At 44.4% G+C, this 18003-nt stretch overlaps 1 protein-coding gene across 3 annotated transcripts in view; it reads right to left on the bottom strand.

Moving 5' to 3' along the window:
- Positions 1–18003, bottom strand: part of ikbke (inhibitor of nuclear factor kappa B kinase subunit epsilon) — a 36857-nt gene that overhangs the window by 6694 nt on the left and 12160 nt on the right. For 2 of the 3 annotated variants that reach the window (XM_062986188.1, XM_062986187.1), the window contains exons 8-18: positions 16582–16692; positions 15674–15853; positions 14205–14401; positions 13856–13914; positions 13653–13744; positions 5982–6083; positions 3884–3944; positions 1825–1937; positions 1641–1717; positions 326–365; positions 130–231 (exon numbers count right to left, since the gene is read on the bottom strand). In XM_062986188.1, the coding sequence (XP_062842258.1) occupies positions 130–231; positions 326–365; positions 1641–1717; positions 1825–1937; positions 3884–3944; positions 5982–6083; positions 13653–13744; positions 13856–13914; positions 14205–14401; positions 15674–15853; positions 16582–16692 (1134 nt within the window). The remainder of the gene's footprint in view (positions 1–129; positions 232–325; positions 366–1640; positions 1718–1824; positions 1938–3883; positions 3945–5981; positions 6084–13652; positions 13745–13855; positions 13915–14204; positions 14402–15673; positions 15854–16581; positions 16693–18003) is intronic. The other variant, XM_062986189.1, reaches the window with a different exon arrangement.

The raw sequence follows: 18003 nt of genomic DNA, 5'->3' as shown, positions 1-18003 counted from the left end.
TTAAAAAATTGGGAAAAAATCGTATAGTGAACCCAGTATCGTGAATCGCATCACATCGTGGGTAGAGTGTATCGTTACATCCCTACTTTTGAACCATGGAAGTGTTTGAATGCTGTTTTTGTAAACTACCTGCTCCAGCTCACTACTGCAGCCAGGACCTCCTGATACTTCTGCAGGCAGTCATCACGAAACAGAGCCTTCACCTTCTTAATGTAAACCGACAGATTAATCCTGCCAATGAGAAAAACAACAAACACTCATTTACCTACCAAGACACCAGCATTCTCAAAGGAATCACTTATAGACCTGGGGATCAACTACTCACTTTTCAAATTTGTGAATCTGTTCGTTGTTGTAGTTGAGCTCTGTAGAAACAAATGAGCAACAATTAACCTGATCTATGATCTAGTTGAAAATCAGAATATATATATGTATATATACACCGACCAGGCGTAACATTATGACCACTGACAGGTGAAGTGAATAACACTGATTATCTCTTCATCACGGCACCTGTTAGTGGGTGGGATATATTAGGCAGCAAGTGAAAATTTTATCCTCAAAGTTGATGAGTTAGAAGCAGGGAAAATGGGCGAGCGTAAGGATTTGATCGAGTCCAAATTGTGATGGCTAGAACTGCAGCTCTTGTGGGGTGTTCCCAGTCTGCAGTGATCAGTATCTATCAAAAGTGGTCCAAGGAAGGAACAGTGGTAAACCGGCGACAGGGTCATGGCCGGCCAAGGCTCATTGATGCACGTGGGGAACGAAGGCTGGCCCGTGTGATCCAACCCAGCAGACGAGCTACTGTAGCTCAAATTGCTGAAGAAGTTAATGCTGGTTCTGATAGAAAGGTGTCAGGATACACAGTGCATTGCAGTTTGTTGTGTATGGCTCTGCATAGCCGCAGACCAGTCAGGGTGCCCATGCTGACCCCTGTCCACCGCAGAAGGTGCCAACAATGGGCACGTGAGCATCTGAACTGGACCACGGAGCAATGGAAGAAGGTGGCCTGGTTTGATGAGTCACATTTTCTTTTACATCACGTGGATGGCCGGGTGCGTGTGCGTCGCTTACTTGGGGAACACCTGGCACCCGGATGCACTATGGGAAGAAGTCTGCGCAGGCAGTGTGATGCTTTGGGCAATGTTCTGCTGGGAAACCTTGGGTCCTGCCATCCACGTGGATGTTACTTTGACACGTACCACCTACCTAAGCATTGTTGCAGACCATGTACACCCTTTCATGGAAACGGTATTCCCTGATCCTGTGGCCTCTTTCAGCAGGATAATGCACCCTGCCACAAAGCAAAAATGCTTCAGGAATGGTTTGAGAAGCTTAACAACGAGTTTGAGGTGTTGACTTGGCCTCCAAATTCCCCAGATCTCAATCCAATCGAGCATCTGTGGGATGTTCTGGACAAACAAGTCTGATCCATGGAGACCCCACCTCACAACTTACAGAAGTTAAAGGATCTGCTGCTAACATCTTGGTGGCAGATACCACAGCACATCTTTTAGGGGTCTAGTGGAGTCTGGTCAGGGCTGTTTTGGCAGCAAAAGGGGGACCAACGCAATATTAGGAAGGTGGTCATTATGTTATTCCTAATCGGTGTATATACTATATTCAAAATATTTACTCACTGCCGATTTGCCGATCTTTCCGATACTGCTGATGCACAGCCACAATCTTTCCCAAAAGCACCTCCATCTTGGCTATGCTGCACCAAGTGTAATATTAATAATAATTATTTATTTTTAATTTATTTAGAACTTGTAGCTCTAAATTAAGTTCTATAAGACCTGTGATGACTTTTACTTTTAGTACCTCTTGTCCTGAGACAGCGTCTCTGAATGTTTGGCCAGCTCTATATGCAGATGCTGAAATTTACTCTGGAACTCTCCGATGCTGCTGCCATAGACTGGAAGACTCTCCTGGATCTAAGAAAAAAAGTGTCCACAGACAATCCTAATATATTTTTGTTTCCCTATAAATCTATACGAAGTAGCGAAAATTATGTGGACACGGCTGATAGTGACCGAGTTCAGGCTAACGTTTAAGCATGACTGTGGCCCTGTGCACAAAACAAGGTCCATAAAGAGAACCCTGACATCAACCCCATATGACCTTTGGAATAAAATGACACATGAGTTGGTATCCAGGCCTTATACTTAGCTAGATTCCTGCAATAACACTGGTCAACAGAGATTTTGTTTCTTGAACACTTTTGGGTGTGTCTTAGGTATTTTGAGCTGCTGATAACAAAAATCACCTCAAATTTTTCCTATCACGTACCATTTTATTGATTCATGCCTCAAGGCTGTCTTGTTATACAGTGACAATGTCTATCCTTCAGTACCTGTTGGTATGCTTTACACATGAAGGAAACATAACAGAACATGGAACTGTTGTTGAAACACATCAAGTACAGCAACTACAACTGAAACAGCTGGAGATTTAGAGTGGCACTGCTTCTTGGATTGCAGCTCAGATATACCAAGTATTGCTGCTTCATTTGCAATTGGGACAGTCATAAGAAGAATCATATTACACTAAAAATAACTGGCCAATTCATCAGAATTTGACCCCAGGGCAGAACAATATTGCACATAAACCACTTGTGGACCCAAAAAAAAAAGATATTCACTTCACTTAAAACTCACAGAGACGTTACAGAGACGCGCTTATAATTTAATGCGCTCCTGCGCCTTTAAGAGACAACGTGACATGGCAACTAACTTTAACCTTCGCTAAGAAGCCATGTGACTTTTACGCCAAAAGAATGCAGGGTAGCGTAGTCAGTAATGTAAACAATAATAAATAAATACAAATAATTATATTGCAATATAATACCCAAGCATTGTCTGTAAGTAGTGGCGTTTATATTCTCAGTTGTTAGTAAATGTTTAGTGAGTATATCACAGTGTTTTAGTTACAAATTTACCGTAATTATATACTGTTGTTACGTTACTATAGCAATTAGTATTTTTACACACAATTTTAACTCCTTATTTTACGTTTGGTTAAATCTCATATTGTACCAGATGTAACACTTGACTACAGCTGTGTGCTTTTACTGTATTAAGTTCTTTATTGTTTTTATTGTTTGTATTTTTACTTCATTTTGATAGCTGGGGAGCAAATAAACCGACTGTATTCTGAAGGGAGCTGTCTGTCTGTCTGTCTGTCTGTCTGTCTGTCTAGCTGAGAAAGGGGGATAAACTATTAGTGACCAGTGGCCAGTGATAGCTCAGTGGTTAAGGTACTGGACTAGTAAACAGAAGGTTGCCGGTTCAAGCCCCGCCACCACCAAGTTGCCACTGTTGGGTCCCTGAGCAAGGCACTTAACCCTCAATTGCTAATTGTGTTCCGCTCACTGTGTAAGTTGCTTTGGATAAAAGCGTCTGCTAAATGCTGAAAATGTAAAATGTAAATGTAGTGAGGGCAGAATGATTGTCTTAAAAACACATTGTAAAATCCTAAATAAACTGCATCTTTCAAAATGCAGGCTGATTTTGTGACCTGCAAAGTGACACAGCCTGCCAGTAGATGATGTTACACATATTTACACATGATCCTAAAATGTACAAGAAGATAATTAAGAAAATTAAGCATAAGGAGGAAATGTAATGAAAGTGAAAACAAGTTTGTGCTTCAGGAAGAGAAACCGGTGCGTCTCTTGTGTTATGAGGCCGTGTCTGTGGTAAAGTAGAACAATATAAATGCAGAATTTAGCCTCCAACAAAAACAGCAATGTGACTGCAATCACAGCAGGATACGTTACAATCGGCCCTTTGAGGGCCACAATAATGCTGATGTGGCCCTCGGTGAAAATGAGTTTGACACCCCTGATCTATGCTTTTATTACAGACAGCAAGGTTCTTACCCGTCTGAGCTTCTGCATGTTGTCAGGTGGATGCTGATAGTCACGTGGAAACTGGCCTCTGCTGAGAAAGAAAAGGACCAAGCTCAATACACACTTCTACAGAAACCACTAATCTACACTGATCAGCCATAACATTAAAACCACCTCCTTGTTTCTACACTCACTGTCCATTTTATCAGCTCCACTTACCATATAGAAGCATCTGTTTTTCTACACACTTTTTTAGCCTGCTTTCACGCTATTCTTCAATGGTCAGGACCCCCACAGGACCACCACAGAGCAGGTATTATTTGGGTGGTGGATCATTCTCAGCCCTGCAGTGATACTGACATGGTGGTGGTGTGTTAGTGTGTGTTGTGCTGGTATGAGTGGATCAGACACAGCAGCGCTGCTGGAGTTTTTAAATACCGTGTCCACTCACTGTCCACTCTATTAGACACACCAACACCTAGTTGGTCCACCTTGTAGATGTAAAGTCAAAGACGATCGCTCATCTATTGCTGCTGTTTGAGTTGGTCATCTTCTAGACCCTCATCAGTGGTCACAGGACACTGCCCACAGGGAGCTGTTGGCTGGATGTTTTTGGTTGGTGGACTATTCTCAGTCCAGCAGTGACAGTGAGGTGTTTAAAAACTCCATCAGCATTGATGTGTCTGATCCACTCATACCAGCACAACACACACTAACACACCACCACCATGTCAGTGTCACTGCAGTGCTAAGAATGATCCACCACCCAAGTAATAACACTCTGTGGTGGAATGAATGAAAGAGGGCTAACAAAGCATGCAGAGGAACAGATGGACTACAGTCAGTAATTGTAGAAATACAAAGTGCTTCTATATGGTAAATGGAAAAGTTGATCAAATGGACAGTGAGTGTAGAAACAAGTAGGTTTTAATGCTATGGCTGATCGGTGTATATATACCATTTAGACTTTTTAACCCATCATGTCAAGTCACTACGCCATCATTACTTTGTGATGGTTGGCTGCACAGATGGGTCAGCTTTCTCCAGTGCCCTCTTTTCTTTTGTCACTTGTAGACTAGCCCCTGATAATGCAATCCAGCTTATTCTTGGTCTTCCTCGTCTTCTAAATCCTTACTTTTGTAATGTGTGTGCATTGTCACATGCCCAACGAAACATGGTTCAGTAGCTCCTTTCCTCTTCTGGCCATCTTGTACAGTTGCTCAGTGATCATCATCTTCCTCAATGAGATTTTCAGCAGTTTTTTGGATGCACTTGTTCTCAAGGGCCGAGGCTTTTATCAATTGTAGCTTAGCAGTGGCAGTTTGACCATCATATTCCCTCGCATCCTTCTCAGTATGTCACAAAAGTATCTGGACACCCATTCTTATCATTAAGCTCAGGTTTTTTTAGCCATGCCTATTGCTAATAGCTGCTTGAAATCTGTATGTATGATGAGTTTGATGTAAAGGAACTCAAGTTGCGCAGAGCCCTAAGCTCAACCCCTGTGGGATGAATGGGTCATCAGTGGTGAAGTAAACGCTTGAATTTAATGATAAAATGAGTGTGATTTATATTTGAGGAACCCGACTGAACGTAATCCTGGAAGTGTTCAATTACATTCAAGTACCCAAGGGGGCATGTTGTGTTCTATTCAAGTTTTCCTCCCAATGCAGTCATGTCCAATTGCATGATTGCATTTCGCTTCCTTTCTACTGCTGCTGACTTCCACTCTGAGAAGGGCCGTGACTAACACACGCCCCCTCCGACAAGTGTGAAAGTAGCCGACTGCATCTTTTCACCTGCACGAGACGAGTTCATATGTGGCTCAGTCTCGCTCACGGAGAGTTATGCACCGATCCCCATTATCCTACGCCTCTGATGAAGGAGTAATTACATTAGTTGTGAGGAATCCTCTCTGGCATCCAACCCTGAAGGACGAGCCAATCATTGTCCGTGTAGATGCCCAGCCTGCCGATTCGACTTTGAGATCTCAGCTCTGGTGTGCTAGCACCTTCAGTGTAATATTATTGTTAAAGAATTACCATCCAAAATCACAGTAACAGATGCAAAATGTTTTTCACAACACTGTTCATGATAAAAATGTAATAATTGTTTAATAAATTCTCACAATGCTTCCAGTGTCTCTTCTGTGTTCAGGCAGGAAAGCAGCTTCATGTTCACCATAGAAATCTTGTGTGCTGAGTTACTGCACTCGATACGAGCACTTTCACTGCAAAGGGACACAGATAAAGAAACAAAAGGTACAATATACAATACGATTCAGTATTTTGAGACAATGGTTCACCACGACCCTAAATACAGAGAACTAATTTACATACACACATGTAAGTTGTGAGCCAGCCATTATTAAAGCTGTAGTATGTACCATAAAGAATTAAAGAAGCTAAAAACTGACAAAGACTTACAGTAAAAAGTAGACTTACAGTCTACTGCCAAGGTTGGGATGAAATTCCAAACTGGCACGTTTATTGTGGCAAGTAAGACATTGAAGAAATAAGCTTGTTTTAGACAGACATGGTGCAAACTGCGTATCAGATTAATATCTGCCCTTCAGTCTCATTAAACAAACAATGTCTGTTTTTAAAGTCACCCTAAATGACCCTTGTCATTTACACACTGTTTTTTCTCTCCCTAGTTTGAAAGGACCCAAAACCCCCAAAAAAAGGCCACATGCTTTTTGGGTCTGTTGGGGTGTTTCCATACCCAGGAGTTAGTCACATGATTTGGGGTCTGTTGGGGTGTTTCCATACCCAGGAGTTAGTCACATGTTTTTGGGTCTGTTGGGGTGTTTCCATACCCAGGAGTTAGTCACATGATTTGGGGTCTGTTGGGGCGTTTCTAAACCCAGGAGTTAGTCACATGATTTGGGGTCTGTTGGGGTGTTTCCATACCCAGGAGTTAGTCACATGTTTTTGGGTCTGTTGGGGTGTTTCCATACCCAGGAGTTAGCCACATGTTTTTTGGGGCGGTCTGTTGAAGTGTTCCCATACCCAGTACTTAGCCACATGTTTTTTGGGGGGTCTGTTGGGGTGTTCCCATACCCAGTACTTAGCCACATGTTTTTTGGGGGGGTCTGTTGAAGTGTTCCCATACCCAGTACTTAGCCACATGTTTTTTGGGGGGGTCTGTTGAAGTGTTCCCATACCCAGTACTTAGCCACATGTTTTTTGGGGGGGTCCGTTGAAGTGTTCCCATACCCAGTACTTAGCCACATGTTTTTTGGGGGGGTCTGTTGGGGTGTTCCCATACCCAGTACTTAGCCACATGTTTTTTGGGGGGGTCTGTTGAAGTGTTCCCATACCCAGTACTTAGCCACATGTTTTTTGGGGGGGTCTGTTGAAGTGTTCCCATACCCAGTACTTAGCCACATGTTTTTTGGGGGGGTCTGTTGAAGTGTTCCCATACCCAGTACTTAGCCACATGTTTTTTGGGGGGGTCTGTTGAAGTGTTCCCATACCCAGTACTTAGCCACATGTTTTTTGGGGGGGTCCGTTGAAGTGTTCCCATACCCAGTACTTAGCCACATGTTTTTTGGGGGGGTCTGTTGGGGTGTTCCCATACCCAGTACTTAGCCACATGTTTTTTGGGGGGGTCTGTTGGGGTGTTCCCATACCCAGTACTTAGCCACATGTTTTTTGGGGGGGTCTGTTGAAGTGTTCCCATACCCAGTACTTAGCCACATGTTTTTTGGGGGGTCTGTTGGGGTGTTCCCATACCCAGTACTTAGCCACATGTTTTTTGGGGGGGTCTGTTGAAGTGTTCCCATACCCAGTACTTAGCCACATGTTTTTTGGGGGGGTCTGTTGAAGTGTTCCCATACCCAGTACTTAGCCACATGTTTTTTGGGGGGGTCCGTTGAAGTGTTCCCATACCCAGTACTTAGCCACATGTTTTTTGGGGGGGTCTGTTGGGGTGTTCCCATACCCAGTACTTAGCCACATGTTTTTTGGGGGGGTCTGTTGAAGTGTTCCCATACCCAGTACTTAGCCACATGTTTTTTGGGGGGGTCTGTTGAAGTGTTCCCATACCCAGTACTTAGCCACATGTTTTTTGGGGGGGTCTGTTGAAGTGTTCCCATACCCAGTACTTAGCCACATGTTTTTTGGGGGGGTCTGTTGAAGTGTTCCCATACCCAGTACTTAGCCACATGTTTTTTGGGGGGGTCCGTTGAAGTGTTCCCATACCCAGTACTTAGCCACATGTTTTTTGGGGGGGTCTGTTGGGGTGTTCCCATACCCAGTACTTAGCCACATGTTTTTTGGGGGGGTCTGTTGGGGTGTTCCCATACCCAGTACTTAGCCACATGTTTTTTGGGGGGGTCTGTTGAAGTGTTCCCATACCCAGTACTTAGCCACATGTTTTTTTGGGGGGTCCGTTGAAGTGTTCCCATACCCAGTACTTAGCCACATGTTTTTTGGGGGGGTCCGTTGAAGTGTTCCCATACCCAGTACTTAGCCACATGTTTTTTGGGGGGGTCTGTTGGGGTGTTCCCATACCCAGTACTTAGCCACATGTTTTTTGGGGGGGTCCGTTGAAGTGTTCCCATACCCAGTACTTAGCCACATGTTTTTTGGGGGGGTCCGTTGAAGTGTTCCCATACCCAGTACTTAGCCACATGTTTTTTGGGGGGGTCTGTTGGGGTGTTCCCATACCCAGTACTTAGCCACATGTTTTTTGGGGGGGTCTGTTGAAGTGTTCCCATACCCAGTACTTAGCCACATGTTTTTTGGGGGGGTCCGTTGAAGTGTTCCCATACCCAGTACTTAGCCACATGTTTTTTGGGGGGGTCCGTTGAAGTGTTCCCATACCCAGTACTTAGCCACATGTTTTTTGGGGGGGTCTGTTGGGGTGTTCCCATACCCAGTACTTAGCCACATGTTTTTTGGGGGGGTCCGTTGAAGTGTTCCCATACCCAGTACTTAGCCACATGTTTTTGGGGGGGTCTGTTGGGGTGTTCCCATACCCAGTACTTAGCCACATGTTTTTTTGGGGGGTCTGTTGGGGTGTTCCCATACCCAGTACTTAGCCACATGTTTTTTGGGGGGGTCTGTTGGGGTGTTCCCATACCCAGTACTTAGCCACATGTTTTTTCGGGGGGTCCGTTGAAGTGTTCCCATACCCAGTACTTAGCCACATGTTTTTTGGGGGGTTCTGTTGAAGTGTTCCCATACCCAGTACTTAGCCACATGTTTTTTTGGGGGGTCTGTTGGGGTGTTCCCATACCCAGTACTTAGCCACATGTTTTTTGGGGGGGTCTGTTGAAGTGTTCCCATACCCAGTACTTAGCCACATGTTTTTTGGGGGGTTCTGTTGAAGTGTTCCCATACCCAGTACTTAGCCACATGTTTTTTTGGGGGGTCCGTTGAAGTGTTCCCATACCCAGTACTTAGCCACATGTTTTTTTGGGGGGTCTGTTGGGGTGTTCCCATACCCAGTACTTAGCCACATGTTTTTTGGGGGGTTCTGTTGAAGTGTTCCCATACCCAGTACTTAGCCACATGTTTTTTTGGGGGGTCTGTTGGGGTGTTCCCATACCCAGTACTTAGCCACATGTTTTTTTGGGGGTTCTGTTGAAGTGTTCCCATACCCAGTACTTAGCCACATGTTTTTTTGGGGGGTCTGTTGAAGTGTTCCCATACCCAGTACTTAGCCACATGTTTTTTTGGGGGGTTCTGTTGAAGTGTTCCCATACCCAGTACTTAGCCACATGTTTTTTGGGGGGGTCTGTTGAAGTGTTCCCATACCCAGTACTTAGCCACATGTTTTTTGGGGGGGTCCGTTGAAGTGTTCCCATACCCAGTACTTAGCCACATGTTTTTTGGGGGGGTCTGTTGGGGTGTTCCCATACCCAGTACTTAGCCACATGTTTTTTGGGGGGGTCTGTTGGGGTGTTCCCATACCCAGTACTTAGCCACATGTTTTTTGGGGGGGTCTGTTGAAGTGTTCCCATACCCAGTACTTAGCCACATGTTTTTTGGGGGGTCTGTTGGGGTGTTCCCATACCCAGTACTTAGCCACATGTTTTTTGGGGGGGTCTGTTGAAGTGTTCCCATACCCAGTACTTAGCCACATGTTTTTTGGGGGGGTCTGTTGAAGTGTTCCCATACCCAGTACTTAGCCACATGTTTTTTGGGGGGGTCCGTTGAAGTGTTCCCATACCCAGTACTTAGCCACATGTTTTTTGGGGGGGTCTGTTGGGGTGTTCCCATACCCAGTACTTAGCCACATGTTTTTTGGGGGGGTCTGTTGAAGTGTTCCCATACCCAGTACTTAGCCACATGTTTTTTGGGGGGGTCTGTTGAAGTGTTCCCATACCCAGTACTTAGCCACATGTTTTTTGGGGGGGTCTGTTGAAGTGTTCCCATACCCAGTACTTAGCCACATGTTTTTTGGGGGGGTCTGTTGAAGTGTTCCCATACCCAGTACTTAGCCACATGTTTTTTGGGGGGGTCCGTTGAAGTGTTCCCATACCCAGTACTTAGCCACATGTTTTTTGGGGGGGTCTGTTGGGGTGTTCCCATACCCAGTACTTAGCCACATGTTTTTTGGGGGGGTCTGTTGGGGTGTTCCCATACCCAGTACTTAGCCACATGTTTTTTGGGGGGGTCTGTTGAAGTGTTCCCATACCCAGTACTTAGCCACATGTTTTTTTGGGGGGTCCGTTGAAGTGTTCCCATACCCAGTACTTAGCCACATGTTTTTTGGGGGGGTCCGTTGAAGTGTTCCCATACCCAGTACTTAGCCACATGTTTTTTGGGGGGGTCTGTTGGGGTGTTCCCATACCCAGTACTTAGCCACATGTTTTTTGGGGGGGTCCGTTGAAGTGTTCCCATACCCAGTACTTAGCCACATGTTTTTTGGGGGGGTCCGTTGAAGTGTTCCCATACCCAGTACTTAGCCACATGTTTTTTGGGGGGGTCTGTTGGGGTGTTCCCATACCCAGTACTTAGCCACATGTTTTTTGGGGGGGTCTGTTGAAGTGTTCCCATACCCAGTACTTAGCCACATGTTTTTTGGGGGGGTCCGTTGAAGTGTTCCCATACCCAGTACTTAGCCACATGTTTTTTGGGGGGGTCCGTTGAAGTGTTCCCATACCCAGTACTTAGCCACATGTTTTTTGGGGGGGTCTGTTGGGGTGTTCCCATACCCAGTACTTAGCCACATGTTTTTTGGGGGGGTCCGTTGAAGTGTTCCCATACCCAGTACTTAGCCACATGTTTTTGGGGGGGTCTGTTGGGGTGTTCCCATACCCAGTACTTAGCCACATGTTTTTTTGGGGGGTCTGTTGGGGTGTTCCCATACCCAGTACTTAGCCACATGTTTTTTGGGGGGGTCTGTTGGGGTGTTCCCATACCCAGTACTTAGCCACATGTTTTTTCGGGGGGTCCGTTGAAGTGTTCCCATACCCAGTACTTAGCCACATGTTTTTTGGGGGGTTCTGTTGAAGTGTTCCCATACCCAGTACTTAGCCACATGTTTTTTTGGGGGGTCTGTTGGGGTGTTCCCATACCCAGTACTTAGCCACATGTTTTTTGGGGGGGTCTGTTGAAGTGTTCCCATACCCAGTACTTAGCCACATGTTTTTTGGGGGGTTCTGTTGAAGTGTTCCCATACCCAGTACTTAGCCACATGTTTTTTTGGGGGGTCCGTTGAAGTGTTCCCATACCCAGTACTTAGCCACATGTTTTTTTGGGGGGTCTGTTGGGGTGTTCCCATACCCAGTACTTAGCCACATGTTTTTTGGGGGGTTCTGTTGAAGTGTTCCCATACCCAGTACTTAGCCACATGTTTTTTTGGGGGGTCTGTTGGGGTGTTCCCATACCCAGTACTTAGCCACATGTTTTTTTGGGGGTTCTGTTGAAGTGTTCCCATACCCAGTACTTAGCCACATGTTTTTTTGGGGGGTCTGTTGAAGTGTTCCCATACCCAGTACTTAGCCACATGTTTTTTTGGGGGGTTCTGTTGAAGTGTTCCCATACCCAGTACTTAGCCACATGTTTTTTTGGGGGGTCTGTTGAAGTGTTCCCATACCCAGTACTTAGCCACATGTTTTTTTGGGGGGTCTGTTGAAGTGTTCCCATACCCAGTACTTAGCCACATGTTTTTTTGGGGGGTCCGTTGAAGTGTTCCCATACCCAGTACTTAGCCACATGTTTTTTGGGGGGTCTGTTGGGGTGTTCCCATACCCAGTACTTAGCCACATGTTTTTTTGGGGGGTCTGTTGAAGTGTTCCCATACCCAGTACTTAGCCACATGTTTTTTTGGGGGGTCTGTTGAAGTGTTCCCATACCCAGTACTTAGCCACATGTTTTTTGGGGGGGTTCTGTTGAAGTGTTCCCATACCCAGTACTTAGCCACATGTTTTTTTGGGGGGTCTGTTGAAGTGTTCCCATACCCAGTACTTAGCCACATGTTTTTTTGGGGGGTCTGTTGAAGTGTTCCCATACCCAGTACTTAGCCACATGTTTTTTTGGGGGGTCCGTTGAAGTGTTCCCATACCCAGTACTTAGCCACATGTTTTTTGGGGGGTCTGTTGGGGTGTTCCCATACCCAGTACTTAGCCACATGTTTTTTGGGGGGGTCTGTTGAAGTGTTCCCATACCCAGTACTTAGCCACATGTTTTTTGGGGGGTCTGTTGGGGTGTTCCCATACCCAGTACTTAGCCACATGTTTTTTTGGGGGGTCCGTTGAAGTGTTCCCATACCCAGTACTTAGCCACATGTTTTTTGGGGGGTCTGTTGGGGTGTTCCCATACCCAGTACTTAGCCACATGTTTTTTGGGGGGTCCGTTGAAGTGTTCCCATACCCAGTACTTAGCCACATGTTTTTTGGGGGGGTCTGTTGAAGTGTTCCCATACCCAGTAGTTAGCCAGATGTTTTTAGGTCTGTTGGGGTGTTCCCTTACATAGTAGTTAGCCACATGTTTATGGGTCTGTTGGGGTGTTCCAATACCCAGTGGGTGGCACGGAGGCTAAGTGGGTAGCACTGTTGCCTCACAGCAAGAAGGTCCTGGGTTCGATCCCCGGATGGGCCGGTCCGGGTCCCTTCTGTGTGGAGTTTGCATGTTCTCCCAGTGTCTGCTCCGGTTTCCTCCAGGTGCTCCGGTTTCCTCCCACAGCCCAAAGACATGCGAGTGAGGTGAATTGGAGACACTAAATTGTCCATTATGTATGATGTAAAACGATGTATAGTGTATTCTATATAAAGATTATTATTAAAATAACCCCAGTTACAAAATGTTTTAATATCGTCAAAATGTTTTCACTTTTTATAACAGATCTTTATTGTTGTATACCAAACCCCTAACATACCATGTACATTTAGGGTCGGACGGACACAAATTTGTCCTCCTTTGGAAGCTAACCGGACGCTTGTACTGATAATAATTTATTTGCCTGCCACTGGCTTAGAAAAATGTCAACAGAATTTAGTTGTATTTCACTGGTTTAAAACCACCACTTTCCGTGAGGACTTCCACCACTTTACTGTGGAACGTCCAGCCCCGAAAGTTAATTACTAAGTTTTAATAACTGTTCATGCTGTCTACATGCCAAAACAAAAACAATGTACAGCTCTGAGTGGTCAGTTCACCACCCTTTCATTTTGAAGAGCAGGAAAGATGAATTTCATGCTTTTTGTACTAAAGTATCACAAGTCACCTCTAAATGTGTCATTAATATTTATATATATAACATTTTTAGTTCAACTGGTTGACTATCCTCACTACCCACTGTAATGCCTTCTTTTTGGTTCTATGGAAATGGCCATTCTACTCACACATGACTATAGAATCCCTGCAGAATGAGCTCCTGGTGCTTGTGTAGAACACGCGCTATCCGTAAATACTGGTGAATCACTCCTACTATGGTCTGTGAAGAAGAACAAAAGAGGTTTGTGCATGATGTTAGCGTTAGCCACAGATTACTATTTGTTGTCTCTACAAACTCAGTGAGAAGTACAAAGCAGGCCTTTTCGCTTACCCTTGAGAAAGTGTGGTCAGCCACAACGTCGAACCTGGAGGGCATAGTCGGTGTCTCGGCTGGAGAATAAAACAAAGAGTGAGGCAGAGAGTGATGAGAGCTTGGGGCTAAATGCTAGACAGATCACAGACTTAGATCAGTGAGCGGAACCGACGCCCATTATCCAGTCGAGTATTAGCTTATGACTTAATATTAACGGTTCAATGGTTGAAATCTTGCTGTAGAGGTCAGAAGGTAAACCACAGCAACTGACAGATGTGATTGGTCCTTGTAACCATACTGCACATACATCCAGTACAAGCTAATACATCAGGGTTTAAAAATAAAACACTTCAATATGAGTTCTTACGCTCCCTTGGAGGCAGCGCTGCAATCTTCTCGGCTCGTCTGCTAAGCAGCAGGATGGGTCGCTCTCCGGTGGTGGGTGGCATGTTGATTACTTTCATGTTGGGCTCCAGGACAAGCTGGTGACCCTGGAACAGATACTGCTGCGCTTCTATATCAATCCCGGTCTGCACTTGGACTTCTTCAAAGAAGATCGAAGCCCTAAATAAATAACAGAAGATTAATATGTATATACTGTGATGTCATAAAAGCTCCGGTTTTGTCTTCTTCACTATTATTAGCATTGTCACCACTTCGCTATGCACTATGCAGTGTATTTGGGGTATTATAATTTGTATTTAATTTACTCACGGCTGAGTTTTCATTAAATCTATAACCACTATTGTTGGGTTATGACCCAAATAAAAAAAAAAACAGCATGTCTCAAACAGATTTGACCTCATTAGCTCAGGAGAACATTAGCAAACCACTGCCAATCAGTCCTATTAGCTGCAAATTAATACAACCCCAAATCAGAAAAAGTTGGGACAGTATGGAAAATGCAAATAAAATGAAAACAGTGTTTCTTACATTTACTTTGACTTAATTTCATTTGTTATTAAACATCCATTCCTGCATTTCAGGCCTGCAACACATTCCAAAAAAAAAGTTGGGACGGGGGCAATGTAAGCATATTGTAGACATATTTCTCTCTCTACAGTGCATAATATCATTAAACGATTCAAGGAATTGGGAGGGATTTCAGTGCGTAAAAGCCAAGGGTGCAAGCTTAACCTCAACGCCTGTGATCTTTGATCCCTCAGACGGCACTGCATCAAGAACCAACAATAGCTGATAGAACCACATGGGTGAGGGATTACTTTGGAAAACATTTGTCAGGCTCTACAATACAGAGTTACATGCACAAATGCCACTTAAAACTTTACTGTGCAAAAAAGAAGCCTTATGTTAACCATGTCCAGAAGCGGCGTCGACTTCTCTGGGCTCGGAGGCATCTAGGATGGACCATCACACAGTGGAAATGTGTATTGTGGTCAGATGAATCTGCATTCCAGGTCTTTTTTTGGAAAAAATGGACGCCGTGTGCTACGGACCAAAGACGAAAAGGACCATTCAGGGTCTGTCATGGTATCGGGCTGTGTCAGTGCCCGTGACAAAGGTCATTTACACTTCTGTGAGGCAGCATAGTGAAAACGTCTTTTCAGTGTGGTGAAAAGGAATGGCACCATTACAAAGTGGTAAATGCTTTACTGTCCCAACTTTTTTTGGAATGTGTTGCAGGCCTGAAATGTGGGAATGGATGTTTATTAATAAATGAAATGAGCACACAAAACATGAAATATCTCAGGTTCATCCTGTCTGCAATTAAATAAAAGTAAATGTAAGAAACTCTGTGTTTATTATTATTTGCATTTTCCATGCTGTCCCAACTTATTCTGATTTGGGGTTGTAACATAATAACAGTTTACTAACATGTTATGAAAGTGGATGTAGATGGTATGGGCTGTGGCTTGCTGAAGAGAGAAGACGTGCACTTTGACGCGTTGAAGGATGCCCATGGTAGCAGAAAAGAACTGCTCGAAACCCCAGCACTTCTCCTGGTTGGCCTCCAGGATGTTGGCTAGGACTGGCACCAGATGCATTTTCAGCCCCCTGAAATAAAAAAAAGGACATACATGCTTGCAGTTGGTGTTCCAATTCAACCACTCAGCCCAAAAAACACCCGACCATGAGCTATGTAACCTTGAGGAACTAAAGACCATACGCCAACAGCTTACGGTAGCTATGTAACAATGTACTTGTTATTCATTAGAGGTCTAAATATGGCATTGAACTTTATTAGATACACCTGTCAAATATGTACATTCATGAATTATTTTACACATTTACTGACTGTAACTCATCAGTGGATCTGTGCACTTGGTCACCCCCTTATACGCCATTTATCAATCAAAAGGGACCCCCATGGGACCCGTTCTGCACTCTGTGATCAGAAAGCATCCACTAATAAATAACTAGAGGAAGGTATGTGTTTCTAATAAAGAGGCCACTAGGTTTAAACAGTATGTAAAAATCCCAACAACACTGCTGCACCTGATACACTCATACCAGAACAACACACCCTACCATGTCATTACCATGTTAGTGTCATTGCAGTGCTGGGAATTGTCCATCACCCAAACATCATCGAGTCAGTGAAAGTCCCAGCCTCCACAGTATACAAAGCTATAGATGAGCTACAGTGAGTAATTGTATGCCAACAAGTTTTATGTGTGGTAGATGTAGCTTATAAAATAATCAATGAAAGTACAGAACAAATAGACATATTATAAAGTGCTCAGTGAGTGTACTTTCTGTGTAAGTCTATCTGAAGTACTCACTCAGAAATCTGGCAGCTGTGGGGCAGCTGGTAGCTCCACTCTATAGGTCCGTGCTCCACCTTCTGCACCCCTGCAATAGCCCTCTCAGGCTTCTCGGTAGTAATTTTATACCTATAAAAAATTCAAACTTCATTTCAAACAAATCATATACACGATCAGGCATAACATTATGACATGCAAAGATCAGGCATAACAACTTCCTAACTGACTGGTCTGCGGCTATGCAGCCCCATACGTAACAAACTGTGATGCACTGTGTATTCTGACACCTTTCTATCAGAACCAGCATTAACTTCTTCAGCGATTTGAGCTACAGTAGCTCGTCTGTTGGATCGGATCACACGGGCCAGCCTTCGCTCCCCACGTGCATCCATGACCCTGTCACCGGTTTACCACTGTTCCTTCCTTGGACCACTTCTGATAGATACTGACCACTGCAGACAGGGAACACCCCACAAGAGCTGCAGTTTTGGAGATGCTCTGACCCAGTTGTCTAGCCATCACAATTTGGCCCTGGTCAAACTCGCTCAAATCCTTGTGCTTGTCCATTTTTCCTGCTTCTAACACACCAACTTTGAGGATAAAATGTTCACTTGCTGCCTAATTTATCCCACCCACTAACAGTGCCGTTAGTGCCGTGATGAAGAGATAATCAGTGTTGTTCACGTCACCTCCCAGTGGTCATAATGTTATGCCTCATCGGTGTATATTTTGATGAGCTGCTTTATAGTGGTTTTGGTGGGTCTGGTTTCAGTGGGAAACACTGGGCAGGTGGCAGGAATATCTTGGACAGGGTGCCAATCCTTTGCAGGGCTTTGGCCATCCCCCCCCCATCCTTCCCAGACTTGTCCAATCGTGTCTGTTCTGTACAGATGCCTGGTTGGCCGATAGTACCGCTGAGATACGAACCCTGAGATACAATCTCAGCGGTGGTGAGCTAGCGTAATAGATCGCTACTCCACTTGAGTAAACAGCAATAAAAACAGCAATAATGAATCATAAATAGGAGTCATATGAAAGAGTGAATCAATTGATTAAAATGGCTTTGTTTTTCCTTGTCAGGAAATCCCGTCTAGGAAATCCCCACCACCCAACACATCTGCATCCATTCAAATGATGTTTTTGACCCATTTTGTATAATTTCCTCTTTACTTGTTCATTTATTCATCTTCCATCTTTGTTATTGCTGTGGCCGTTTATGAATTTCAATGTCTGTGCTGTATGTACAACAATGGCTTGGTATTACTAGAGATGCACAAAGCTGTAAAAGACAGATCACAGACATCAAACATTTAGTACTATTGATAGTCTATGCTGAGGTTGGCGTTCTGCAAAAATCACACCAAAAGCACAAAGGGCAATGCCAAAGAAGGAACAAAAACAAGGGTAACATATTCAAAAAATCTTCATAATGTGCTTAAG

This window comes from Trichomycterus rosablanca, chromosome 24 (genome assembly GCF_030014385.1).
Source record: "Trichomycterus rosablanca isolate fTriRos1 chromosome 24, fTriRos1.hap1, whole genome shotgun sequence".
NCBI classification, from domain to species: Eukaryota; Metazoa; Chordata; class Actinopteri; order Siluriformes; family Trichomycteridae; genus Trichomycterus; species Trichomycterus rosablanca.
Note: the sequence above shows the minus strand (reverse complement) of the source record. Positions and strands in the feature narration are given on the sequence as shown.